Here is a 27,424-nt window from a genome sequence, read left to right on the forward strand (position 1 = left end):
CTTCACGCATTTGTTTCTTTGTTTTATTTTTGCTTTTATAATTTTCAATGGTTTTAATAATTATTATATAACAGTTTCAGATAATGAGAGCAGTTTTATTGGATTGTTGTACGCCACCCAGAGTCATTTTCTGTGAGATGGGCAGCTATATAAATTTGATTGAAAAATAAATAGAAACAATGGGAATATGTGGTGGAAATTGGCTGTGACCCATTTATAGTTTTGGAACTGTTTTGGAAAACCTTTCATGACATTCAGTGCCAACATTTATTTATTTTCTGTCCAGAACCCAGTTGTGTGAGATACGTGGAAATAGTCCAACTTCATACGTTTTAAGCAGAAATTGGCTGGGTCCATGGCAGGCATGTCCTCAGGGGGATCTTTCTAGGTTAACCCCATCCTTGTGACACTCCTGGTATAGTGTTGATTGTCTGGCACCTGGGCAGGCTCCAACAATATTCTGTGCAACCTCTAGTGCAGTTTTGTCTAAGACTGCAGTAAACAAATGGAGTAAGAAGAGAGGCATTTAAAAACTAAATCAAATAAAATTGCTTACCCGAAAGACAAGGAATAACCCTGACTGACAACTGAGCCAAATGTCAGTTTATTGATTCCCCCCCACCCCCAGTCATAGGGCATTCACCAAGTCCTGAGCCCATGAAGGGGTGACAATGTCCTCTGGAAAATGCCCCTGAGGTCCATATTCTCCAGGTTTGATTCAAAAATGCAGCCTTTTCATCTCAGCTGCCTTCAGCCCTTCACGAGGAAGGGTCTGAGGTGCATCGGTCCGTTTTAGCAGCAGAAGTCGTTCTAACTGGCTGCAATTGGCTAATTGGCTAATCCGGTCCCTCCTCCTCAGTGCTGATTGGCTAATCGCTGACTTTGTGGACTAATCTACCAGTAGTTTCAGATCTGCCAGATGGCTATGTTCCCCACTGGTGGGCAACTGTCATTAAAAAATAATAATAATTTTGCAGTTGATCCAACAATGGCTGTTAAATCAAGGGCCTGCCCCAGAAGCTGATTCAGCCCCCTATCATTTCGTCTTCTCTAGCCTCCTTTTTCCTTTGTTTTTCTGGATGTTTCCATTCCCTCTTCCCACAGGACAAGAAGCAAAGCCACCATTGAAGTGGCCATAATTAGGACGAAGCATCATTCCAGTTCTGTTGTGAATCCACTGCAAGTCCGGCCTGGAATGTCTAAAGTGGCTTTAAGAAGCAGCTGAGAGTGTTACAGCTGACAAGCCGCTTACACTGCTCTGCGTAATTGCCTTTAAGCTCTTAATTGATTGTACCCCTCCTCTTAGCAATCTTATTTCATCTGTCAGCTAGCAATATCATTGTTAATAGATACAGTCCTCTCTCTTATCTTAGTAACATTTCTACTTACTTTACAACAATTTCAGATAGTATACTAACACAGAATGAATGGGAATATCTTTAAACAAAATCACACAGAGAGAGAGCTTCCAATGCTTCAATAATCTTCTCCCAATTCTGATGTCATTGCTGTAAGTAAGTCCCATAATGCTGCCTAGAGTCATAAGTAGCTGCAATTCCATCAGATTATGCTGTATCCATTATCTCTGTTCCTTTTAAACTCCTATTATGGCTGTTAATGGCCTTCCCTCTGGTTTTCTAAACTTAGAGCCCCCATCTCCGTCCATTTTACATGGTACTTGGGTAGATCACCACCAAGGAATTCCAGGTCTCAGTGCTAGGCTAGGAAGCCAAAAAAAGCACCTGGAAAAAGGCAATTGGAAACCATATCTGTGCTCTTCCCTAAATCAACTTGCCTGGATGCCCCTTGAAGTTCCCAGCAAAATAGTTCAGTTCAAGGGCATCTTTTTCTTCTTATCTATGTTATCAGATCTGTATCCCACTTTCATTTCTTCCTTTCATCAATTACGAAATATTTTCTCTTCTGTGCTCTTCAGTTTAATCACTTTCCTATTAATGGCTTTTAAGTGTACAATATTTGGGTAGATAGACATGTAACCTGACCAGAGGTGGGTTTCAGCAGGTTCTGACCAGTTCTGGAGAACTGGTAGCGGAAATTTTGAGTAGCTCAGAGAACCGGTAGTAAAATTTCTGACTGGCCCTGCCCCCATCAATTCTCTGCCTCCCAAGTCCCAGCTGATCAGGAGGAAATGGGGATTTTGCAGTAACCTTCTCCTAGAGTGGGGTGGGAATGGCGATTTTACAGCATCCTTTCCCTGCCACGCCCACCAAGCCACACCCACCAAGCCATGCCATGCCCACCAAGCCACACCCACAGAACCGGTAGTAAAAATTTTTGAAACCCACCACTGAACCTGACCAAAGGGGGGCTGAATTTGTACCAGACTTTTTATTGATGTGTTGGGGACAGGGAATTGCACCAATAATCTATGGTGCAAATCTAGCTATTATGATTTCTAAATGAAGGTTTCTATTTTAGCAGGTTTATGAACCCAGCTTTATTATTATTATTTTAATTAAAGGGTAGTTAAGCAACCAAGTGGAAGGTGTGAACCAGTGTTGGGTTTCAAATTTTTTTTACTACCGGTTCTGAGGGTGTGGCTTGGTGGGCATGGCTTGGTGGGCATGGCAGGGGAAGGATACTGTAAAATCTCCATTCCCTTCCAATCAACTGGGACTTGGGAGGCAGAGAATAGATGAGGGCGGGGCCAGTCAGAATTTTTACTACCGGTTCTCCAAACTACTCAAAATTTCCGCTACCAGTTCTCCAGAACTGGTCAGAACCTGCTGAAACCCACCTCTGGTGTGAACCCAGTTCTAAACAGAAGGAGACATGTTAGTTAGAAAGTCTGGGTGATACTGATGAATAAGCCTTGTCTTGTTATGACATTTGATATTTTAGGTCTCAGCCCTGCAACCACTAGGACACTGCCACAAAACTGCAATAGTTGCTCCCATCCTACATACGCATACATTTCATGTGATCACAAACCAATTATCCCAGGAAACTTGACCCTGTGAGGGATGAAATACTTTAAAGCTGTATCTTGGGTTTTCCCCCTCAGCAATAAAGATGAGTTAACAGCTTTTCTTGGCCCAAAGAGGAGGTGTATAAATTACAACCACCGAAACCTTGGGTTAAGCAAAGACAACTTGATATGATGCCTAGCTCTTGGCCTTCTCCCGGGGGAGAAAGATGGCCAGGGCACTGCAAGGAAAAAAGGGAGGAGGAGGTGAAAAATTAATGGGAGGTGTGCTCAGAGAATGAATGAATGTGTATTACAAATCCGTCTGTGCGCCTTTGGGGAGCAGAACAAAGAGTGTTAATTCTGCTTTTCTGTGCCAGCGTGTGCATGCATGTATTTAGGGAGAATTTACTGCTTGTATGTAAGCTGGGGGTTTCTTCAGGAGTATCTGTGTGGATTCTAACAATGAGAATGAGCTCAAGAGAAATGCTATTGTTTACTTTGACATGGGCCAATCTATAGTAAGTTTTGGCTCCTGAGTTCAAATTCTGCCTCATGCCCCAGATTCACTGGGAGTCAGTCTCAGTTTTCTTGTCTGTAAAATGGTGGCTTTTCTCAAACCATCTTTAGGATATGGCAGAGGCAAGCACAATGAAGACTGTACAATGTTATGTGAATTAATAGGGACAAGATCACCCAGTGCGGTCTTATGCATATATATGTCTCATGGGACTTCCTAATAAAAGGCCAATGCTTGCAGCGCTGATGTTGCCATTATTACTACCATTATTGTCATTATTAGCCATATCATAACGAAGCCATTTCTCTCCCCTGCCCCCTCTCATTCCTTGAATAGCTTGCAAGTGTTATGTTGCAAATCTGGACAGCTATTACTTCCTACGTACTTTAAAGGAACTCATCTCACGGCTGAATAAGCAAGTTAGTTTTAAATGGAAACACAGCTTCTCAGTTCCACTGGATGATCGGCTTCCACACAGCTCTTTGAAATATTTCATTCAACGCTGTGTGTATGGAATCCAATGGCAAGTATAATAAATTTACTCGGTGTAGGAATGTCCTCAAGGTTTTGGACAATGGACAGGTGGAACACTTTTCCAACTGCAGATTTCAAATCACTGAATTAAGTAACAGCAACAAATTAAAATATGAAGCTTCAGTTTGCTTTATGTTACACTTAAACCCTACTCAAATATCAAGTATGGAAAAAGGGCCATGAACACCAGCCCTATTCCTTCCAGTGGTGTCACTGGATCATCCCTACAACTTTTGTGGCTCTTTTGATTTTTTTTTTTTTAAAGTCCTCAGGCTATACAGGCTATAATACTAAGTCTTAGAGGCCTAGTGCAATGGATACCTCCCTCAGCTTGGGGCCACCAAATTGCTACCCAGGCTTGTAGTTTTTTTTTAATTCATTGATGGGTGTGTTTGCCTTGTCTTTCTCCTTCAAGACATTAAAACAGTGTCTTGATTTACAACATCCTTCCTAAACTAACATTATAGTAATGTCAGGTGTTTTTTTCCCCAGAACTGGGAATGGGTGTAGAGAAAAATCCATTCATAAACCAGGGAACAAATATAGTCCCCAAATCAGCTACAGTCCTGATTTTGGGAACTTTTTAAACAAGGAAATTCTCTCCAACCTGGTAACCTCCTGAAGGGTTAGGAGTATAACTCCTCTAATGTCCATCCAACCTGACCCATGCTGCTGCGCTAGACTTTTAGCAGCAGTTACCTCAACTCAGAGGCCCCAGAACAGACAGGCCTGGCAAAATTGGCTCAACTTATGGATGTTTGACTTTTCCTACTTCAGCCTTAAACTGGTTGACTCTCATGCTTAACCCAGCTGGAAAGGAATCTAGATTTAAAATTCCTTTTCTGGATTTCAACTCCTTCCTCCTCGTTGGTCCTAGAGAGGGCTTGATGGTCTATATGGAGTGTGTTTACTATGTTACCTAAAACCTTACTATGTTACCTACCTGCTTCTTTATACTTTCTATTCATGCACTGCACTAATCACATTCCTAATCACTAATCACATTCCTTCCCATACTTGGGTTTTTGAAGATACGGGGATCCCACTGATAGACTTTTATATGAATTCCCTCTGTTGACATCCTTTATCTAGGAAGGGAGGAAGGGAGGGAGGGAGGGAAGGAAAGAAGGGATTAAATTTATTATTATTCCTGACAGAGTAGCTAGAAGGGGAAATTGACAGTTCTTTCAATTTCACCGAATAAAAACTTCACATTCCTTCCTCCAGGATTTCACTCCTCCAGCAGCCCAGGATCAAATGGCTGTAGAGGACAAGGATCACTGACATTCCTGTCATAGCAAACCGTGGCCAATAGGAAGGTCAGTGTTTGCTACAATTAAATGAAACACAGGTGACTCAGACTCCCCGCCCTTTTTATTTGCATGAACACTACTTTTAATGTATGGCAGAAAATGACAGGCAGAGGTTGCTTTTCTTAATGAGCTGAGTGCGAGTAAAGGATGGCATTGTACATCCCTGTCTTCACAAAAGTCCCAATTAATTTGGGCAGCTCACAACAATCCCTCTTCCATTCAACCTGGTAGATCTAAATTCAATATCCCTTCTGTGAAGAAAATCCCTAGATGACGTTAGGTGACTCAATTGTACTCAATCTTATAAGGATTTTTAATTAGTAGAAATGGCTGGCAAAAAAAGAATAGCACACACATATGCATACATACACACACAGAAGATATAAAATGAACCTGCTTTGGTGCATTTTTATTTTATTTAGCGTATGGCAAATACATGGATTTATAGTGGTTCAGATGTTAATGTCCAGGCTGGGTGAATTCAGAGTGTGGTGGAGCAGACGGTCGAAAGGCTGAGAGCGCTTTCTTGATGGTAGTTGAGTGCTCTTTCACCCTTGGGGCTTAAGAAGGTCCGTTTTGTTTACCCGTTGCCATGTATTTAGAGAGCCAGGAATTCTACAAAGATGTCCGACTGCCAACTGTTGTTAACTGCCAATTCTTCAATGTACTGTGGCTGCCAATTGTTGCTAGTCATTTGGTTCACACCACCATCCTATCCCGCGCCAAAGAATTGAGGCCTTTGAACTATGGTGCTGGAGAAGACTCCTGTGAGCCCCTTGGACTACAAGGTGATCAAACTGGTCAGTCCTAGAGGAGATCAACCCTGACTGTTCTTTAGAAGGCCAGATCCTGAAGATGAAACTCAAATATTTTGGCCACTTAATGAGAAGGAAGGATTCATTGGAGAAGAGCCTAATGCTGGGAACGATTGAAGGCAGAAGAAGAATGGGACAACAGAGAATGAGGTGGCTGGATGGAGTCACTGAAGCAGTAGGCTTGATCTTAAATGGACTCCAGAGGATGGTAGAGGGCAGGAAGGCCTGGAGGAACGTTGTCCATGGGGTCGCGATGGGTCGGACACGACTTTGCAATTAACAACCACAACCATGCTATCCAGGGTGCACCATAAGGAGGCACACTAGCACCACACCCCTTTGGTGCATTAAACAGAGTTTAGGACGAAGCTTCGATAGAGCTGCAATACTCCAGATGGACACTAGGTGGCAGCAATTAGACCTTGTCGCTTCTCTTGCCACCCATCCAATGGTAATCTAGAGTTTTGCAGCTATGATAGGTAGCTCCACATAAGAAACCTAACTTTAAGACATCCCGCTAACAGCACTTCTATCCACCAGTCAACTTGGTGAATAACCTTCGGGAATGTATTCATAAGCAAAACAAGTTTAATAGTTGCTGGTTCGCCCGAGAGCGACACCTGCTGAAATTAAAAGAGAAAAGCGCCACCAGCGGTACTTCTCTCCTCCATAGCAACGGCCATACAAATATCTTCCAATGCTGCCACCTTTGGGAGGCGATGCTGCAGAACGATTTGAAAAGCGAATTGTCACATTTTCCGGCAAGAGGCGAGCCGCGAAAAATGTACCGTAACGCTTCCGGTCGACTAGAACGGGAACCTTCCGTGCAACCACCCAAGCCGGCAGATGGCGCTGTCACATTATTCAAGGCCATTCCCCCCACTTGCATTTTTTCCCCTCTTGGCGTGATGGGCGCTCCAGCCGCCTTAGCTCTTTCCCCGCAGAAACCGTTTCCGGGCGGCTTTAAGGCCCTAGAGTCGTCCTTCCGCTAGCGCATGCGCGGAAAGCGGTCCTTCTCGCTCTCTTCTCCTGAGCAGCAGGTAGGGTCGCGGAGCCCTGGTCTTTATGGTGTATAGGAAATCCTCTCTCTATCCCCCTCCCCACGTCCAGCCCCCCCCCTCGCCTGCTTCACCCCGGCCGGCGTTTTTTTTTTTTTTTTTTGCTTCGCTTCTTTTGCACTCCGTTCCTCTTGAAGGGGTGCACGGTGGGGTCAAGCGGGACGTGCACGGTCTCGGCGGGACAAGGGGGCGGAGCTTGCGGTGGGCGGAGCCACCCTTGGGAATGATCTTGGCTGGAGGTGTGGGCGGGGCTTCGCGGTTTGAGAATATTCCTTATCCTCCCCCCCCCTCCAATAGAATCCGCATAGAAACCTACGAGGTTGCGGGTGTCGGCAACGGCGCGAGCGTCCTTTGCAGGGGATGCCTCGCAAAGCCGACGCGCCATGACAGAGCAGCCCCAGGGTGACCCTAAGCTCGTCCTTCAGGAGGCCTGCCAAGCCCCCTCAAGGTTGCTGCCTGACAGGGTTTCTCAACAACAACCCCCCCCCACACACACACACACCTCTTCTTGCAATTTTAAAAAGAAAGCTGTAAAATCAAGCTTCGGTATGGACTTCGTTACCGTTTCCAGTGCAAACCCTCCTTATATCCCCAAAGGTTTTTTTTCTTTCTTTCTTCCAAGAGGCAACTGGACTTTCTGATTTTTTTCTTTGAAGACGTTTCGCTTCTCATCCGAGAAGCTTCTTCAGCTCTGGGGAAGCTTCTTGGACGAGAAGTGAAATGTCTTCAGAGAAAAAAATCAGAAAGTCCTGTTGCCTCTTGAAGAAAAAGGTGGGGGGAAAAAAGCAACTTTGGGACAACCATGACCTGGATGACTTGAGAATTTCTATAGACAAACCCTCCATTTGTTGTTTCCCAAGGAGAATGCCCCACTATAAATAAAGGCACCAATAAAGGAGAATATTTGCAGCTCAGGGTTGACATGAGGGGGTCCTTGGTGCTCTCTGAGCTTGCTTGTTTTCTTGCAGAGTTTTCATTACCCTAACTAGGTAACATCATCATTGCTAATAAGGAGTGCTGTTTGCTACCAGAATATAAACTGACAACAAATAGTACTCCTTACTACCGTAGCACTGATGATGTTACCTAGTTTGGTGAAACATCTGCAAGAAAACAAGCTTGGAGTGCACCAAGGACCCTTCAAATAAGGACAGAAAGTTTTGCCCCCTGCACAAGTTCTGAGATAGGGGAGAAGAAGGTACAGGTAGTCCTGTGATTTATCACCATAATAGAGCCCAACATTTCTGTCCTTAAGTGAGACATTCGTTAAGTGAGCTTTGCCCCATTTTACAATCTTGCCATGGTGGTTAAACGAATCACTGCAGATGGTTAAGTTAGTAACACGGTGGTTAAGTGAATCTGCCTTCCCCATTGACTTGGCTTCTCACAAAGTCACAAAAGGGGATCACATGACCCTGCGATACTGCAACCATCAAAAATATGAGTCAGTTGCCAAGCGTCTGAATTTTGATCACATGACACGGAATGCTGCAATGGTCATAACTCTGAAAAATTGTAATGTCACCTTTTCAGTAGCATTGTAACTTTGGTCACTAAATGAACTGTTGTAAGTCGAAGACTGCCTGTATTGAAAGAGGAGGCATGTAAATTAACATGACTTTTAAAGCCAGTCAAAGTGAGGTTTGGTGTTCAGCACAAAGTCTCTCTTGTAATCTCTTCACTGGGTATTCATCGATAACCTTTTGGTTTATTCCACAGCCTCTATTATTTCTTGAATATCTGCTTTTCTCCTTTTTCCACCCCTTTAGCATAGGTTTAGTTAAGTTCAGGTTGATAAGATTTACTTTTTTCTGGCAATTGGCAGGAAAGTTGCTGAAATAGAATAAAAAGGATGCATTGAGTTACCAGATTCAAAGCCCAGGACTATATTGAGATTGATATAGATTAGATATAGATATATCCCACTTTCCATTTAGGAGGTCAAGACAACACACTTAGTACTCTCTCCTGCCATTTTCCCCACAACAAAAACCTAGTGAGATAGGTGGAGCTGAAATAGAGTGGCTAACACAAAGTCTCCCCATAAACTGAGATTTAAGATGAATAAGAACCTGCTGTACCTCAGCCGCTTACACCACCACAACTGATTAGGATTTATAGCCTGTTTGTCTCAAAGGTGCTTTTCCAAAAGGCAATTAGACTTCCTTGTTTTTTTCTTCGAAAATGTTGCACTTCTCATTCAAGAAGAACTTTCTTCAGTTCCATAGACATCACAGCCTATTTGCAAACAAATCTGTTCTTGTTTCCTTATTTCAGCAGTATAATTTAACACGAGTAGAAGTATCTTTGTTGTTACTATTAAATAATCTGTCTACCAGATCTGGTAGTAAAGATTTACTAACAAAATAATGTATCATCACCCAGAGATCTTTTAGATGATTCAGTTTAATTTTTGCTCAATCCTTGCTCTAGCAGACAAATCAGGAAATTTGTCTGCTAGAGCAGACAAATAGGAAATTTCCTATTTGTATTTGAAAAAGATTCACTGGGGTTATAAAAATCTTGACAACAATAAGATTTTTTGTGTGCTGTTAGTAATACTTTCTGAAAGTTTCTTCAAGTAAGATAATGTATTTCACCTTTAAGTGCTCTGGTAAGTGCTGTATTGAAATATTCACAATAAGATAGGCCTTGAATTTTATTGAAAGTTGGTTAAGAAATTATGGGAGAACTATTAGCTTCTTCAGTTTTTCTGAATTAGCGCATATGAGAGTCTGTTGGGAAATCCTGAGTTTTTCATTTGCTTATCTTTTAAAGATACTTGCTTCTGGCAAGTATTTTTATTTTTTATATATCATTTCCCCTTTTCTGCTAAGCTTTTTTGTTGTCTTTAACAGCAGCTTGTTCTGTGCATAATGAAAGTAATGAAGCATTTTTCTTTGTCAGTTCCTTATAATAAACCCCGCAGGAATCACTGTGGGTTATGTATGTGATCAAAACGGTTACTCTGTTCTGAATCACGCTAAGACAGTTAGCTATAAAGTAGGCTTATCCACAGGAGGGCAACTAGTATTTGATTGTAAACTGTGAATAAAAAATTACTCAATTATGGAAGTTATCATTGCTATTCCAATAAATGTATGTATTAGTGACTGATGATACAGTATAGTGTAAGCTACTTTTCCTATAAAAATGAATAAATCTTGATTTCTTCCGTCCCTCTATATATTGTTCATCCCCAAATAATGAAAAGCTTTACCTGATTTTTGCAGCTGAAGCTATTAGTTACAACAGGAGCAGATCAAGGCTGGTTGGCAGTTCTTCCTCTACATTTTATATCCCATAGATGTGGCAGAGGATTCTGGATCTGTAGTCCAGTTGTTGCCATGCAGTTTGAGTGTTTTATCGAGCGCATCTTTTTTCTTCTCTGAATCTCACGGCTGCTGCATTGAGAATAATTTGAAACACAGTCCACAGCTAATTTTTAGTTCTGGTCATCTGCTGTATATAATAGCAAGCTTGTTGGGCAGCTTATAAAAAAGCTATGCATAAAAAGAAATATTTTAGGGGGGAAGGGAAACACTTATTTCATATAGCCCATATAAATTATATTGATTTGAGATCACCATGCCCTGAATAATTCTCACAGGTACATCATGAATGCCAAATGTGCATCTGTGAAATATTTTCCTTGTAGTAGTAGTTATGTGCTCTTGCTAGGAGCAATGTAGGGACAACACATAATTCAGTCTTAATTGTTGTGAGACATCTGAATGCAGAAGCCACTTCTGGTGATGTAAATATCATACTTGACTATGTCTGTTCTATCTACAGTCTAAAGCACAGAACCCAGTTGCTGACATGCGTGTTTGGCATAAATGGGATAGTACATTTCAGGCTTATAGGATCTTTTTCACTTTTCAAATTAAACCTGGTCACTCATCAACTAGAATCTGATTCTGATCCAGGGATGTTTTTGGTGTATGACAAATGAATGAAACATATAGTCCTTCCACACATACATAAATTCCACTTTCCCAAGCTTGCTTCATAAAAGCAAGGTGAGATGGAAATCTAATACTTGCTACTATTAAACAATCAAGGTTTAGAATGTCATACTGATCTGTTGTAAATCAAGTGCCAGATTTTATTAACTATAAAGTTAGCTGACATTTTAAAAATTGTTCCTTCATTTACAGTCTCCCTCTACTTCTGCAGTCTCAAAGCATTACATCTGAATATCTTCTAGAGGTGACTTTAGGTCCACCTCACATTGGCAAATGTTTAATATCTAGAATAGGCAACAAATTATTCTAGTAGTGTAATTTTAGAAATTTGTAAGGAATGTGTCATAAAATTCATGCTCCCGAATTTGGTATACTGTAAAATTCAAAACCTAATCTGAACATACCTAAAGAAACTTTAGATAAACTCTGTAAAGAAAAAAATATACTGGAATGTTTGACAAGCCAGTCTTTAAATTTGGGAAGCCCAAATTGTGCTAATCAGTTCCCTTTATCTGGCAGAGATAAAGATTTTTTAAATCTTTTTCCATTGTATAATCTTTATATTATAAAGATACCTGCACAATTAGCACAGGATCCCCCCCAGGTCTGTGTGTTCTCTCCACTTCTCTATACACCAATGACTGCATCGCAAAAGATCCATCAGTTAAAATACTGCAGTTTGCAGATGATACAATAGTGATTGGTCTCATTCAAGACAACGATGAATCTGTATACAGATGGGAGGCTGAACAACTAGCCTTGTGCAACCAGAACAATCTTGAACTAAATACACTCAAAACCGTAGAAATGGTGGTGGATTTTAGAAGAAAACCTCCTATACTACCACCTCTTACAATACTAGACAACACAGTATCAAGAGTAGAGTCCTTCAAGTTTCTAGGTTCTATCATATCTCAAGACTTAAAATGGATACCTAACATCAAAAACATCAAAAAAGCTCAACAAAGAATGTTCTTTCTGCACAACCTCAGAAAGCTCAAACTGCCCAAAGAGCTGCTGATTCAGTTCTACAGAGGAATGATTGAGTCTGTCAACTGCACCTCCATAACTGTCTGGTTTAGCTCTGCAACCAGACAAGACAGACAACAGACTTCTACAGATAATAAGAACTGCAGAAAAAACAATTGCTATCAACCTGCCTTCCATTAAGGATCTGTATACTGCACAAGTCAAAAAGAGGGCTGTGAAAATATCTACAGACCCCTCACATCCTGGACGTAAATTGTTTCGATTTCTACCCTCAGAAAGACGCTATAGGGCACTGCACATCAAAACAACCAGACAAAAGGACAGTTTTTTCCCAAATGCCATCACTCTGCTTAACAACTAATTCTCACAACACTGTCAAATAATTTACTAAGACTGTATTACTATTATTCTTCTCTTCCTTACTAATATCTATCTCTTTCCACTTATTACTATAACCATGTTGCTTGTATCTTTCAATTATATTGTTTTTATTTGTTTTTTAGTACAATTTGATAGCTTATTAGTAACCTTGACTATCACTAAGTGTTGTATCTTTTTATTCTTGATTAATGTATTTTATTCTCCTTATGTACACGAGAGCATATACACCAAAGACAAATTCCTTGTGTGTCCAATCACATTTGGCCAATAAAGAATTCTATTCTATTCTATTTATTATTGGTGTCCTGCATAAATCATTCCTGATAGATCTTCCAAATATAGATAGTCTCTGTGTATCAACTGCTTTGTTTACCAACAGTTCAAAGTTATGACAATATTAGAAACATAACTTTGCAAGCAATCTTATATTTATTACTATTGTAGCATCCTCTGGTCATGTGATCATCATTCCATTGCTTTACAACTCGCATATATTTAAAGAAGTCGTAGTGTCTCATAGTCACATTATTACCATTTGTGTGCTTTGCAACTCCATTGTGACAAGTAGAGTTGAAGAAAAGAGAAGAGAAGATAATCTTTATTGTCACTTTGAATGCACACTAATCGGCATACATTAAAATGAAATTTCATTGCATACAACTCTGAAAGGGTCACCCTCCAAAATACACTACATAACCATGACAGAATAAACAAATATAAAATTATGCATATACCCACATATATGACACAGAGAAACAACAGTCTAGTTCGGATGTATACATGTACATGGCGAGAAAAATGAATCTTGCAAGTTTACCAGATGGATGGCATAGGGAACAAAGCTGTTACAGTATCTGGTAGTCCTACTAGAAATAAAAGTTGGAAAGTGTGGTCAGAGAATATTTGCTTAATGACTGAAGGGAAAGTGAGTTCATAAGCCCATCACAATCACATGATTTTCTGCTTAGCAATAACAACACTTAGCGATGGAGTCGCTGGTCCCAGTTGTATTTGCTAAGTGAGAACTACCTGTAGGTTCCTAACTTGTGAAAGATAATGGAAGCTGTGAATATTTTGTCCTAATATCTTGGCATTCACTTTGTTTTCCAGTTGTTGAATGTTGCTGTTCCACACAACTCTGAATATGTACACTTGTGCAAAGTTGATTTCTGCCTCCACCCTGGTGAGTAAACTTAAGATGTACTTTTGGAGTATTTTTTAATAGTGTGAAGGCTTTAAAAGCCATTGGCCATGTTGACAAGTATGTTAAAATCAATGAACTACAAAACTTGCAATTATGCAGTCAAGCATGGACATATAGAATAATTTGTCCTGAAGATCCCTCTGAAGATTTCTTTTAGTTTTGACTCCTTATCCTCCTGATAAAGTATCTTAACAGCTCTTGCTGCAGAGCTATAAATTGGAGTGGGTTACAGAGGTGGTTTATGACAAGGGAATCATGCATATTTTAGTGTTCCTGTCTTTTTCTCCAAGAAACCCATTCTTCTTCCACTGTTTTTCCATGAGTAACATTTTCTGCCAACATCTGAATACACAACAGCCCTTTTTAAATAAAAAAGTTATATAGCTGATCATGCATGCTATATGCTTTTGGGTTTCCATCTGAGATACCTTGACTCTTCATTGCTATGATTATGTCACATTCTTTCCTGTATCACTACAAAGAACAGAATACAGTTAATTGAGCAGTTCATTTTTTTCTCTGCTGAAAGTTGCATCTCTTATCGGGGGCAGGCAAAATGGATGCGAGCAGCAGACTCTGGACTATGTTCTGTTTATCTTTTCCCAATCCTGTAGGTGAACTACTACAGATCTTTCTGAATTTCAGGAGTTTATAAATATCTTCCTCCTTCCAGTTTGATCTTTTGATAACTTTATCTGAAAATAGGTTCTACGTTTGAAGTTGGAATTATGATGGCTGTTCCCAATTTATGATAGGCCAGGAATGGGCACAGGGCTTCATTCAGCCCTGCAGCCTTAGACCTAGAATAACTTTATTGTCACTTGAATGTTGCATACAGCTCTCAAAGGGTCACTACCTCCAATATATACTACATAACCATGCAGAATAAATAAATGTAAAATTATGCATAAGATAAAGGTTCCCCTCGCACATATGTGCTAGTCGTTCCCGAATCTAGGGGGCGGTGCTCATCTCCATTTCGAAGCTGAAGAGCCAGGGCTGTCAGAAGACGTCTCCATGGTCATGTGGCTGGCATGATTAAACGCCAAAGGCGCACAGAATGCTGTTACCTTCCCACCAAAGGTGGTCATTATTTTTCTACTTGCATTTTTTATGTGCTTTTGAACTGCTAGGTTGGCAGATGCTGGGACAAGTAACAGGAGCTCACCTCGTTACGCAGCACTAGGGATTCGAACCACTGAACTGCCGACCTTTCGATAGACAAGCTCAGTGTCTTAGCCACTGAGCCACCACGACCCTTAAAATTATGCATATATCCACACATATATTATATGACACAGAGAAATGACACAGTCTAGCCTCCAAGACTGTGCAGTAGGTTGTACATTGAGTTGATGGATTACTACAGTAATAGGTAGGATAAGAGAAGGACACTTTCCACTCTCTGCAGTTTGAACAGGCATAGTTCAAAAGATGGAGCAGCCCAACCTGTTCATCTTAGGATGGTAGTCTGTCTAAATAAAGAATTCAGTTTAAGAATCTTATTTATGTTAAATAACTCTCTATTGCAGTGGTTCTCAACCTTCCTAATGCCACGACCCTTTAATACAGTTCCTCATGTTGTGGTGACCCCCAACCAGGCGTGGGTTCTAAATTTTTTTACTACCGGTTCTGTGGGTGTGGCTTATTTTGTGGGCGTGGCTTGGAGGTCATGTGACTGAGTGGGCGTGGCTAGCTGGTCATGTGACCAGTGGCCATGGCTATGTGTATAGGGACTACTCAGAGGGCTGAAAAAAGTCATTTCTGACAGGTCCTCGCACTTTTGACTGGTCCTCACACTTATGACCATCCTCACATTTATGCCTGTGCAGCATTTTTAACAACCATGTCACTCATTTCACAACTGCTTCTCTTCAACATGGTATAAGATAGGGCAAAAAAAAAAGGGTAAAATGTGAGGACAGTCGTAAATTCGAGGACTGGTCAAAAGTGCGAGGACCAGTCAAAAATAACTTTTTCAGCCCTCTGAGTAGTCCCTGTGCACAAAAGGACTACCCAGAGGGCTGAAAAATGTGATTTCTGACAGGTCCTCGCACTTTTGACCGGTCTTCGCAGTTATCATCATTTATGCCCATTGTACCATTCTTAATAACCGTGTCACTCATTTCACAACTACTTCTCTTCACCATGGTGACAAGATAGGGCAAAAACGTAAATTTTGAGGACAGTCGTAAGTTCGAGGACTGGTCAAAAGTGCGAGGACCAGTCAAAAATAACTTTTTCAGCCCTCTGAGTAGTCCATATGCATAAAAGGATACAGCAATAGAGAGGGATGAAGGAGGGGAAGGGAAATTAGAGTAGGAGTGAAGGGAAGAGAGGGAGGAAGAGAGGAGGAGAAGGAGAAAGAAAGAGGAAGTAGGGAGAAGAAGAGGGGGGAAGAGAAAGTAAGAAAGAAAGAAAAGACAGAGGTGGTAGGTTTGAGGAGAAAGATTGCTGTACAATAAAAAAGATGAAAGGGAAGAAAGCCAACCCCAAACAAATATTAAGATATTAAGATAAAGAATGAATTGTTAAACTTTAAAGAATAAAAGAGAACAAATAGGAATAAATAGCAATAATTAGAAACACACATACAAACATACAATGTATTTTCTTTGAACAGAGTATTTGGCCGGTTCACAAATTTAAATAGTTGTAGGAAGTTAGCACCCACCCCTTTCCTAGAAGAATGAAATATTTTGGGAAATATTAAAAAGGCAGAATATTATATTTTCCTGTATGAGAAATGGAGAAGCATATTTAGACAAAGCAACTCCCACCTTCCTGCCCCCCACCCTTTGTTAATGGGCCAGAGGCAGAAAGTCAATCCTTTGTCAAAGGACATTTGCAACACAATAGCAACAGAAAGTAACACAATGGGCCCCATCAAGCCATGTGATCCTGTCCACCATTAAACCATCTTTCCAAGCAGTCTCCATGTTTCCAGTGTCTTTTTCCCCACTTGGAGCAGAACCCAGAAGGATATTTCTTCCAACACAGTATTTAGTCATTTCAATTAAATTTACAATTTTTATATTTCCTTTTTACCATATTTATTCCTCATCTATTTTTTTAAAAATCCAATATTACCCTTCATCCTCATCTCTAATCTTAATCAAATTCAATTTTTCCCTTCTATTCTATATTATACCCCTTCCCATTGTCATCTATTTTTATATCCATCCTCACATTGATTAATTATGTAATACAGTTGTTTAATACAAATTCAACATTTTAATATAAATCAATTAGTTATATAACTACCTTTTTTGTATATTAATCAATATGAACATGAATATTCCAATTATTTCCATGCAATCCAATTTCTTACAAATCAATTAATTATATTTACCAATAATAATAAACCAAATAATTTCCCCTATATATTCCTCCAAACCACAACTTAACCATTTCTGCTTTCAACACAATATGCAATTAATAGTATCTCAATTATTACAATTCCCTAGTTAAATAGAGCTTTTTTTCTTCTGTGTTTTAAAATCTTGAACCTCCTCTTGCCCTAAATTTCCCATTGTTTGCAGTTTGCACCTACCTTTTTTGGTGAGGAAAAAGAAAAAGAAATCTCTCTGCCTCATTTTGTCACGTTGCAGCCAAGACCCTGCTTACTTTCAATTTCGCTTTTTCAGCATAGCTAGGGGAAAAAAAATCTGCTCCAGGAATTTACCTCTTTGCAGCTAGCTAGCAACAGAGCCCTCCGCAAAACAGCTGAGAGTAGGGCGGCTCTTTGAAGCCCCGCGGCAAGAATTTAAAGTTTTTTTCCCCTCTAGCCATCAGCTGGGACTCCAGAGGCAGCAATAGATTGGGAGTGGGCGGGGTAAGCGAACGGCGACCGGGTGATCCAGCAGAGGCAGAGGGTGAGGGTGAGTGAAGGCATGGGGGGGGGGGCGAGAGAGGGCTTTGGCGACCCCTGTGAAATGGCCGTTCGACCCCCAAAGGGGTCGCGACCCCCAGGTTGAGAACCGCTGCTCTATTGCTTTTTGATTAATAATAATTTTTATTAAAGGATCCTTCCAATATATGCCATTTCTAATTTGGAGTGCCTTCTCCCAGGTTAAATTAAATTAAGATAACATTTAAAAAGTTCAACATCAATTGAAAGTGAGAAGGGGTTTGTTCTTCCCAAGTGGAACTACTCAGTGCTTTGTTTTCTTTTCCATTAATGCAGGGGTGTTGAACTCAAGGCCCAGGGGCCAGATTCGGCCCACAGGGTGCTTAGAACTGGCCCACAGGGCCACACTGGAAATAGGGAAGGACCGGCCCGCGGGGGCTCTGCCAGTGAAAGCGGAGCTCACGAGGGCTGCTCGTGGCCCCCCCCCCAGCTCCATTTTTACTGGCAGAGGGTTGCAGGAGGCCGTCGCAGCTGAAAAGGGAGCTCGGGAGCCCGTTTTCACTGGCCGAGCACTTGGGCCACCATATCTTCCCCCTGACACAAATGATGTTATGCTGGCCACACCCTGACCCCGCTCCCTCAGGTCAAACACAACCCTGATGCGGCCCTCAATGAAATCGAATTTGACATCCCTGCATTAATGGCTCAAATAGGATAACAATTATGCCTAATTCACAGATACTAATTACTGCTGGTTCTTCAGATAATGATCTACGAAATTCAGGAATTTAATTTACATTACATTTACATTAAATTTTTCCTTAGTACTTGCTGCTGAGAATAACAGTAAAATTCCAAATCCCAGAGGGGTCCAGCAGGACATTTTATCATTGTTTATACCTGACAAAATACATTGCGCAAACTAAAAATACAAACTAGCTCATTTTATTTGTATGAGTTCGTACAAGTTGCAAGTATTGTATTACTTATATTTTAGCCTTTTTTGTTTTGATTGTAATTTGAACAAGTCTAAATGTTTTTTTTTTATTGAAAAAGTTTTCAAATACAAATTTTTCCCCCTTTTTTCTCCCCCCCTCCTCCCTAACCCCCCCTCACCACCCATCCCCCCCATGACTTCTTCACAACAAAAACCTAATTCATAACAGATTACATAATATTTTACCATCCCCTCTAAATACTGACCCTTACTTACGAAATATATTATTAATATTGTTACTTCCCCCTTTAACCATACATTTAAAAAAAAAAAAAAACACTCTACTATAACATTGTATGATAACTTCTAATTTAGCATAATATTATTATAACTCCCAATTTAGCAATAATCTGCCCTTTTTCTCCTCTCCCAAACTTATATCTGTATATTATTACAACATTTCATAACCACCTTCCACTTTAAAACTATATAATAAATCCTACTTTAACATTTAATCTTTTGTGTATATTAATATAACATTTCAAAGCAGCCTTCCCCATAAATCCTAATTTAACATTTATTCAACTCTATCCATTTCCTCCACTCCCCTAAATATATCACTTAAACATCCCTTTTCTTAAACTAATCAATCAGTAAACTAACCTATTTCCACCCACTTTCCTACAAAATTGCCATGCACAACAATTCTTAATATCTTTAATCCACTGCCCATTCTGCTTAAAAGTATATATATATGTATGTATGTATATATTCCATTATAAAAAAAAAGACAATGACTTTAAATTTATAATCCATGTAATATCTTCTTTGATGTCTTTCCACTGGATTGTTGAGTCCATCATCCATAATAGGGTAACATAGCTTCCTGATGCAACAGTTTGTTCAAAATCTTCAGTCATCATCTGCCCCCATCAGTAGTAAATATCCTCATACATATATAAAAGTAAAAACAACCACCCGAGTGACATTATAATTATATTCCATATAGTTGTAATTGTGGCTTTCATCAGGATTATTAATTCCCATCATCCTAGTGGGTAACAACCAGATCTTCTGCATGCCCCAGCGTAGCTCTCTTGCCTTGTAACTCAGGATAGTTCTAATATATTTATCGATATAAGAAAGAAATCCAAAGTAGATAATTCAAATCCAACAATTTAAGTCTCTTTTCACATCCCAAAATTACGGCATTGCAGAGGTCTGTCACTGTCTTCAGGATAATATTAACCAATACTTCGCCTCCACTATCTTTTCACATATTCATTCATTTTTTTAAAATCACTGGCTTCACTGTTGCTTGATTTAGAAGTTTCTATTTTTGTGAGACCTATTTCTTTTTTTCTTTTCTTTTTGTGGGTTTAATTTCCATCCTGGTTTCCTTTCTACAAGTTGTGTATCAACTAATCGGTTTTCATTCTGCTTTATAAGTTGATCTTGTTGATTTTGTTTTTGTATCTCATATTTCTTTTTTGCCAATTGTATATCAGCTAGTTGGTTTCCATACTTGTCTTTGACTTGATGAATCATCACGTTGGAGTCAGATGCCACCTCTCTCATATTTGTAAATAATCCAGCTGGGGTATCTAAAGAATCCAAAGGCAATTTATCTACCGCAACCTCTGTAATTCGATGTTTTCCCTTTATTTCCAACTCCTTCTGCTTATCCTGTATTGTGCCTAAAGATGTTAAGTTCATTTTCAAAAATTTTTGATAAAATTCTTCCACTCTTTCAACAGTATTTAGTTGGTATCTTTCTCCTTGATATCTCAATATAATACCAACTGGGGCATCCCACCTAAATGGAATATTTCTTTTTTTTAACTCAGTCACCAAAAAACCAAATTTCTTCCTTTCCGTTAACATCTTGGACGGGAGCTCTTTGTAGATCCAAATCTTTCTTCCATACAATTGCAAAGTAGAATTAAAGGAATTTTGTACAATATTAGTCCTAATTTCTTTATCTGTAAAATAGATCACCACATCTCTAGGCAATTGCCTTTGCTTTGCAATCCAGGAGTTTATTCTATAAACTCTGTCAATCCTACAAAACACTTCCTCAGGTTGAACCTTTAAAATCCCAGCCAAAATTTCAGAAGATATTTTCCTTAAATCATCTCTGTTATTTTCCTGCAAACCTCTCAGTCTAATCGCATATTCAGTAAAATTATACTGCATCATTAAAACTTCTCTTTCAATCCTCTGTTGCAAATTTTCTACGTTACCAGTCTTTTGATCAGCCTCCATTTTAGGTTTTTCTTCTGAGCTATTATCTTGAGTATTTGTCAAGTCATTTTCAATTTTTTGGATTCTATTGTCCAGATTATCCTGAGTTTCTTCCATTTTAGACTCTAATAACTTAGTATTTGCATCCAACTGGATCATAAATTCTGAAAAACCGTTAGGCATTTTTAAAATCTTTCGCTCCAAAAAATCAAACTTAGATTTCACCAATTCTTTAATTTCCTGCTTAAATTTTTCAAGATGCTGATTCACAATCTCATCCCTTCTTACAATCTCCTCTAAGAGAAATTCTGTTATGTTAAAATCAGGTTTCTGAGACTGGAGACTTAAAACTTGTTCTTGTAATTTGTTAATGGGGGAATCCCCCCCCCGCTACTTGTTTGTCTGACTTTATAAGTCTCAATGCCATGTTTCCGCCCAGACAAACTTTATTAGAAAAGAGAAGAAAACTTCTTTCCAACCAAAAGCAATATCAGATCTCCAGGAAAAAAAAACATGAAAGTGAAGTTTTGTCTTCAATTGTAACCAAAGGTATTTATTCCGCTACATTGTAATAATAGAAAACGGAAGGACTTTCCCTTTCAGCCTCTTCTCAAGCCGCGGCAGTCCCCATTTTAAAAATCTTTTTTTTTTTTCCTTTTCCTTTTTTTCTTTCTTAAGTAGCTTTTGTAAAATAAGTAAAATACTTGCGATTCAGGAGCACAGGTCCAGCTCAGGTCTTCTTTAATTGATCTGTTAAATTTGCAGGCTTGCTCTTGCCGCCTAGCTCTGCATATAGCAGAGGTCTCCCAAAGCCCGGAGCAGCGGCTAGGGATATGGGGAGTCTCATCCGCTCCGTCCCAAAAGTAAAAGAAAAACTTTTGGGGCTATGCAGAGAGCTCTACCCACCCCAGCCGGCTCTATCTCCATTTCCTCGTGGAAACGGAGTTTTTTCGAGCCGCCATTCCGTTGTGAAGGCGGCTCTTTACAGGCAGTGGGGCTGACGATCCCGAAAGAACGTCTGGCGGCGACAAGCAGCAAACCGGAAGCCTCTAAGTCTAAATGTTTTGATGAGCATATAATACACAGCCATAAACTATGGTTTACAAATCAAAGTTGTAAATATGTGGTTTACACCACATATTAAATCACCATGTTGACCCCATTTCCTTTTAACTGTTAGGATTTTGCCTTTAAATTTAGAATGTGCTTGGCGAGGAAGCTTGTTTTACCAGTGGAAGTTTTGTTTCTCTTCTGTAATGTGGTTTTTTTTTTCTTTCTTTCTGCAGGTGAGGAACAGTTCCACGGTTTTGTGCAGACCTCTCTCTGCTTCTGTGCTGAACAGACCTCAGATCAGGACGGATAAGGTAAGTTAGGATCTCCAAGAGAGATAGATTTTGAATCTTCTCAGCATTTTTCTTCTTTGTCCTACCAAGTTTCGGCAGGCAAAAACATTCTATAGCTTTAACCAGGGATGCACAAAAACAATTGTTCAATTCAGGCAGGCCAATTGCAATTATTCCAATCAATACTGAAAGCTTTCAGATCATCCCTAAAATAGTCAGATTGGTATCAATGAGAATATTCCAGAATTCTCCAGAACATTCTGCCCCAAGAATATTCAGCACTGCGCATCACTAGTATCAATAAATAAGCTATATTGGAGCATTCTGTGTCAAAGTGGGAGTAATGATTCTAGAAGAATATAACAAGGCTTTTATAATTCAGATTAAGATATGGGAATAAATGCGGCTGAAAGACAATGGGAGAAAAAGGGAAGAATGCAGTTCCTGCAGGCTTTAACTCGTGTGTTTTTCTTACAGGCAGAAACACACATCCCTACAATACAGGTAGAACAAAATTGGGCCCAGAATACAAAATCATAGCTCAGAGTCAGACTGATCCCTGAAATAATTCAACAAAAAACACATTAATGTGTCTGTCTGTCTGTCTTACCATTTGCTATGGCTATTTTATTCTGTTTCTCTAGTCATTCTCCAGGTTGGAAGGTTTTCTTAAGAGGTTGAAGCAGGCCTGGGAAAAGACCCTGTCTCCTATGATGAAAGGCAAAATGGCATTCCTTTGTCCTCTTTTATATAGCCTACCTGAGGGGAATTTTGCTGCTCCTGATTGGTACTTCAAAGTTTGATTGCCCTGAGTCTCTGTCCACTCTCTGGAGTGATTGCTTTAGTTTTTATTGATGCAACAGATATAAATTTTCCTCTCTTCATTCATGTCTGAGTTTCTTGAGGTAGGGTTCTTCCTCCTCGTCTTCCATTGAATTGGCTCTGCTAGATTTTTTTTAAGATTATACAAGCAGCAGCAATAAAACAGTATTCATTTCCAAATAGATATCTTGTAAAAAACAAAAATAAAAACAGCAACAAATCACTAGAGGGCCTTGGGATGCTACAAGACCGTCTCTCTGTAATATTAATTAGGTCTGCAGATGATTATTGAATTTGTTAAGGTTTGAATCTTTTTACCTTTGGACTTACTTGGAATTCTTCCATCTATTCCTCCTCACCACTGGGAGACGCTAAGGCCAGTGCATTTAGTTCAAACTTTGGAACTGTTAATCAGCTTCGAGAAATTATCTCCATCAGTTCCTCATTCATGTATTGCTTTAATCTTGTAAATTCTAGATTGGTTCCTAGATGGGGATCAGCAGTTAAATGCAGTGTACTTCATAGTCACAGAGACATTTGAATCTGGGTCTTATCCAGAGGTGGGTTCTACTTACCTTTACTACCGGTTCGCAACGGGACCGCACATGTGCAGATCACCCATGATGACATCGTGGCAGGTGGGCGGAGCCTCCCACCAGTTTTACTACCGGTTCTATAGAACCGGCCCGAACCAGGAGCAACCCACCACTGGTCTTGTTATATGATTCTTTATGCCAGGTTTAGACGGTCTGATACTCTCCATAAGGCTTGTACGGTAAGAACAACAGCACGCTTGTGTTGCCTGGAGCCGATGAAACAGATTGCCTACCTTTTCTTTGTAATTATAATGGCCCAAATCGCGGTAATTGCCCCCTGCCAAAATTTACAGCCACTGTCAAACCAAGCTATGAATTGGTTTTAACTGTGCTATATTTGGAAATGCACTATAATCTGACTAAAATGATAACAAACATCAACAGCCAAGATTGGTTAATGGCTGCGGGCCATGCTGATTACTACAAAGTTACCTTTGGTCACCTCCTGTTTCAGACCTTTGCCTTTTTACACCCCACCCACCACCCACTCCTGTTTCTTATTTGCTCCTAGCCCTGCTGCCTTTCGGGCGCTCAGCATGAAGTCTTGCCGCTGCTGCATCGGCAGTTCCAAACGAGCGCGGTGTCCAGGGACATAGATACTGCCGCCAAGTTTATTGGTGCTGGTGCTGCAACCGTGGGTGTAGCTGGCTCTGGTGCTGGCATTGGAACAGTGTTCGGCAGTCTCATCATTGGCTATGCCAGGTATGGGAGAGTTTTACTTATGTCCTCATTTGTAGTGTCATCATGCAATGGCAAGGAATTAAGGGATTTTCCTGGCTTTTAGTGCCCTCAATTTAACATTTGTTTAGCGACTGTTCAAAGAAGAATGAAATTAGGATAGGATAGGATAGGATAGGATAGGATAGGATAGGATAGGATAGGATAGGATAGGATAGGATAGGATTAGGAATAGGAATAGGAATAGGAATAGGAATAGGAATAGGAATAGGAATAGGAATAGGAATAGGAATAGAATTAATGGAATGGAAATGGAATAGAATGGAAATGGGATGGGATGGGATGGGATGGGATGGGATGGGATGGGATAGGAATAGAATTAATGGAATGGAATGGAATGGGAATAGAATGGAATAGGAATAGGAATGGCATAAGGATAGGATAGGAATAGAATTAGAATAGGATAGAATGGAATAGGAATAGGAATAGAATAAAACTTTATTATCACTTTAAATATACACTAATCAGACTTTAAATATACACTAATCAGCATACATTAAAATGAAATTTCGTTGAATTCAGCATTATGCATATATTCACATACACACACATAGGGTACAGCACTGAAAAAAGTGACTTTCAACCATTGCAACATCCCCATGGTCACATGATCAAAATTTATGTATTAATGACAATTGCAGGGTCCCAGAGTCATGTGATTGCCATTTGTGACCTTCCCAGTCAGCTTCAAAAAAAGCAAAGTCCATGGGGGAAACTGCATTTGTTTAATGACTGCCTGAGTCACTTAATGATGATGGTGATTCATTTAACAATTGTGGCAAAAAAATTGGTGGTAAAATAGATCATGACTCACTTAACAAACAACTTGATTAGCAATGGAAATTCTGGTCCCAATTGTGGTTGTAAGTTGAGGACCACCTGTAATAAGATGTTTTTTGCTGCCAGGTTCTGCCTCCCATTGCTTTAGCTTGGCTGTCTCAGGAATTCTGGGAGTTGAAGTCCACAGGTTGTAAAAGGGCCACAGTTGCCCACCCTTGCTTTAAGTCAATATAGCTGTGGCATTACTGATGATTGTACTTAATTATTCAGTTCTTCTCACCAAGGATATATATCTAGTAATGTTATTATCCCATCTTTTAACACTTGGGAATAACACTGCCATTCATTTTTAAAATGAAGCATTAGTTTCCTCTTGTTGGCATCCCTGAGGAAAAGGCTCTTTATCAGGGATGCCGTAGCTATGCAGAATAAAAACAGAGGTGGGCAAAAGTGCAAGGGGAAGCTTCTAATTAACATTGCGAGGACATTTTGTAGAAAGAATTAATAAACTTAGAAATAAACTCTGAAAGCTCTTGGCCACTACTTATTGATATACAATAGTAGCATGTTAAATGTCTCTCGGAGCCTTAGTTTTAATTCTACTTGCAATTGACTGCAGAAAAGCAGTGCTAAAAAGACCTGGTGCAGAACAAACCCTAGTAAAATCTTTATAGTCTAATAAATTTTGCAGATTTAATTGCAAAACTGGCTAAAGGCTCTCTGCGCAGCTAGGTTTTGTTTTTTCTTTTGCTTCTCCTAATATGTGTGACAAGGCCAGGAACAATGTAACATCAAAGTTTCCCATGAGAGATGCTGGAAGTCTACTCTTTTCTGTTTTCTGATTGGCATATATTTCTCTTTAATTCCTTCACAGAAATCCCTCCCTGAAGCAGCAGCTCTTCTCCTATGCCATTCTGGGTTTTGCGCTCTCCGAAGCCATGGGGCTCTTCTGCTTGATGGTAGCATTCCTCATTCTCTTTGCCATGTGACAAAGCCAACATGCACTACTACATACTCTTCCTTTCTTCCCCCCTGTGTTTAGTCTAATGTGTACGCTGAGCTGAGTGTTTTGTGGGAGAGAAGGGAAGTTCACCTGTTAACCAAATCCTCCCTGTTCACTGGGGGCAAGTGAATAAATACAGATTGGTATACATTTCCTGCTTTTTTTTTAGTGTGCATATTTGGTTTTGTAATAGACACCTGGTTCCAAATATTTTTCCCATGGGGTTAGTGATTGGGGGGGAGAGGGAGGGTTGACCAGTGGGACACATGAATTCCATCTGATGATGTCAGCCATTTGCACAGCATAATTGGATGTGTTCAGTGCCTCCAATAGATCATTGAAAATCCAGTAATGGCTGTAAGTTTGTTTTTTAGTTCAGTAATTTGCAATAAGTGTGAAATACCTAATCAGTAGCTCGATGCCATTACTTTTTATGAAATCTTAATTAATTTAACGAAGCTTGTCCTTAGTGTCATATGATTGTAGCAATACTTATTAGTGCTTCTGCCGGCATGACTTTAGCTTGGAGCAGGATGTACAGCTTCTATGCAAGATACAGTTCCCGAGCCTCCTGTTTTGTTGCTAGAATGTATTAACAACTAGCAAATAACAATGAGACTCCCCATTATCTTTGTTGTTTTAAAAAGCGAAATAAGCATTTTACATGTTTGTTCCGCCTATTTTAGGCATAAGAAAAGTTAAAAAGCAAAAGACAAATATTAAAAAGTCTTAACACCCATTAGAAACATCACTGCACCATCATCAGTGGCTAATTTTGGAGAAGCACTAGCTTCAGCTCAAGAATGCCTCCCCAGTTTAGGCAATCAGTATTTGTTTGTTTGTTTGTTTGTTAAGGGGGGGTAAGCATCTGAATAGCTCTTTCTAACTTTTGACAAACTTGCAGAATTTGGTTTTCTTGGTTCCAGTAAATTAAAACATGGCCAAGAACCAGCAGCCTTTGAAGTGTCTCTTTTCCTTTAAGAGTTAGTGCAGATGGGTGTGGGTGGGTGTGATATTTAGTTAACATGATGTTGCTGCTTGGAAGAACCCTGCTTAATTAGACTAAGGCTGATCAAATTTAGCATCTTCTTTTCTTCAAGAGGTAACCATATGCCTTTGGAGAAGGAAGCCTACCAATAGAACACAGATGTAATGCCAGCCTCTCAGGTACCATAGGCTATTGCAGACTTCTCTTCTCCCCATGGACTTCTAATGGATTTTATACGTAGACTGAATTCACGGTCATGCTAAACTAATCATTTCATTTTTAATTAGAGTTTGGAAACTTTTTTGAAGTATCCCATCTCAAGCTTGAAATAATTATTCCCACTTTATCTTCCAAAGGGTCTGACCAGCTATTTCAATCTTAAAACATTTCCATTAAGAGCTGTTTTCTCACATC

The 27,424-nt window shown here is 39.8% G+C and overlaps 1 protein-coding gene across 2 annotated transcripts; it reads left to right on the forward strand.

The window, feature by feature from the left end:
• The first annotated feature begins 6,226 nt into the window (after positions 1 to 6,226).
• Positions 6,227 to 26,172, forward strand: ATP5MC2 (ATP synthase membrane subunit c locus 2). Of its 2 annotated transcripts, none has more exons than XM_034412127.3 (5): positions 6,227 to 7,148; positions 13,616 to 13,688; positions 22,027 to 22,104; positions 24,013 to 24,203; positions 25,894 to 26,172. In XM_034412127.3, the coding sequence occupies exons 2-5, from the start codon at positions 13,623 to 13,625 to the stop codon at positions 26,006 to 26,008; spliced, it is 450 nt and encodes a 149-aa protein (XP_034268018.1). In that variant the 5' UTR covers positions 6,227 to 7,148; positions 13,616 to 13,622; the 3' UTR covers positions 26,009 to 26,172. The 2 variants fall into 2 exon arrangements, with proteins under 2 accessions (XP_034268018.1, XP_087742897.1); XM_087886771.1 differs by lacking the exon at positions 6,227 to 7,148 and adding an exon at positions 7,481 to 7,712.
• The last annotated feature ends 1,252 nt before the right edge of the window (positions 26,173 to 27,424 follow it).

Source organism: Pantherophis guttatus, chromosome 2 (assembly GCF_059756535.1).
Source record: "Pantherophis guttatus breed Tessera chromosome 2, ASM5975653v1, whole genome shotgun sequence".
In the NCBI taxonomy this organism is placed as follows: Eukaryota; Metazoa; Chordata; class Lepidosauria; order Squamata; family Colubridae; genus Pantherophis; species Pantherophis guttatus.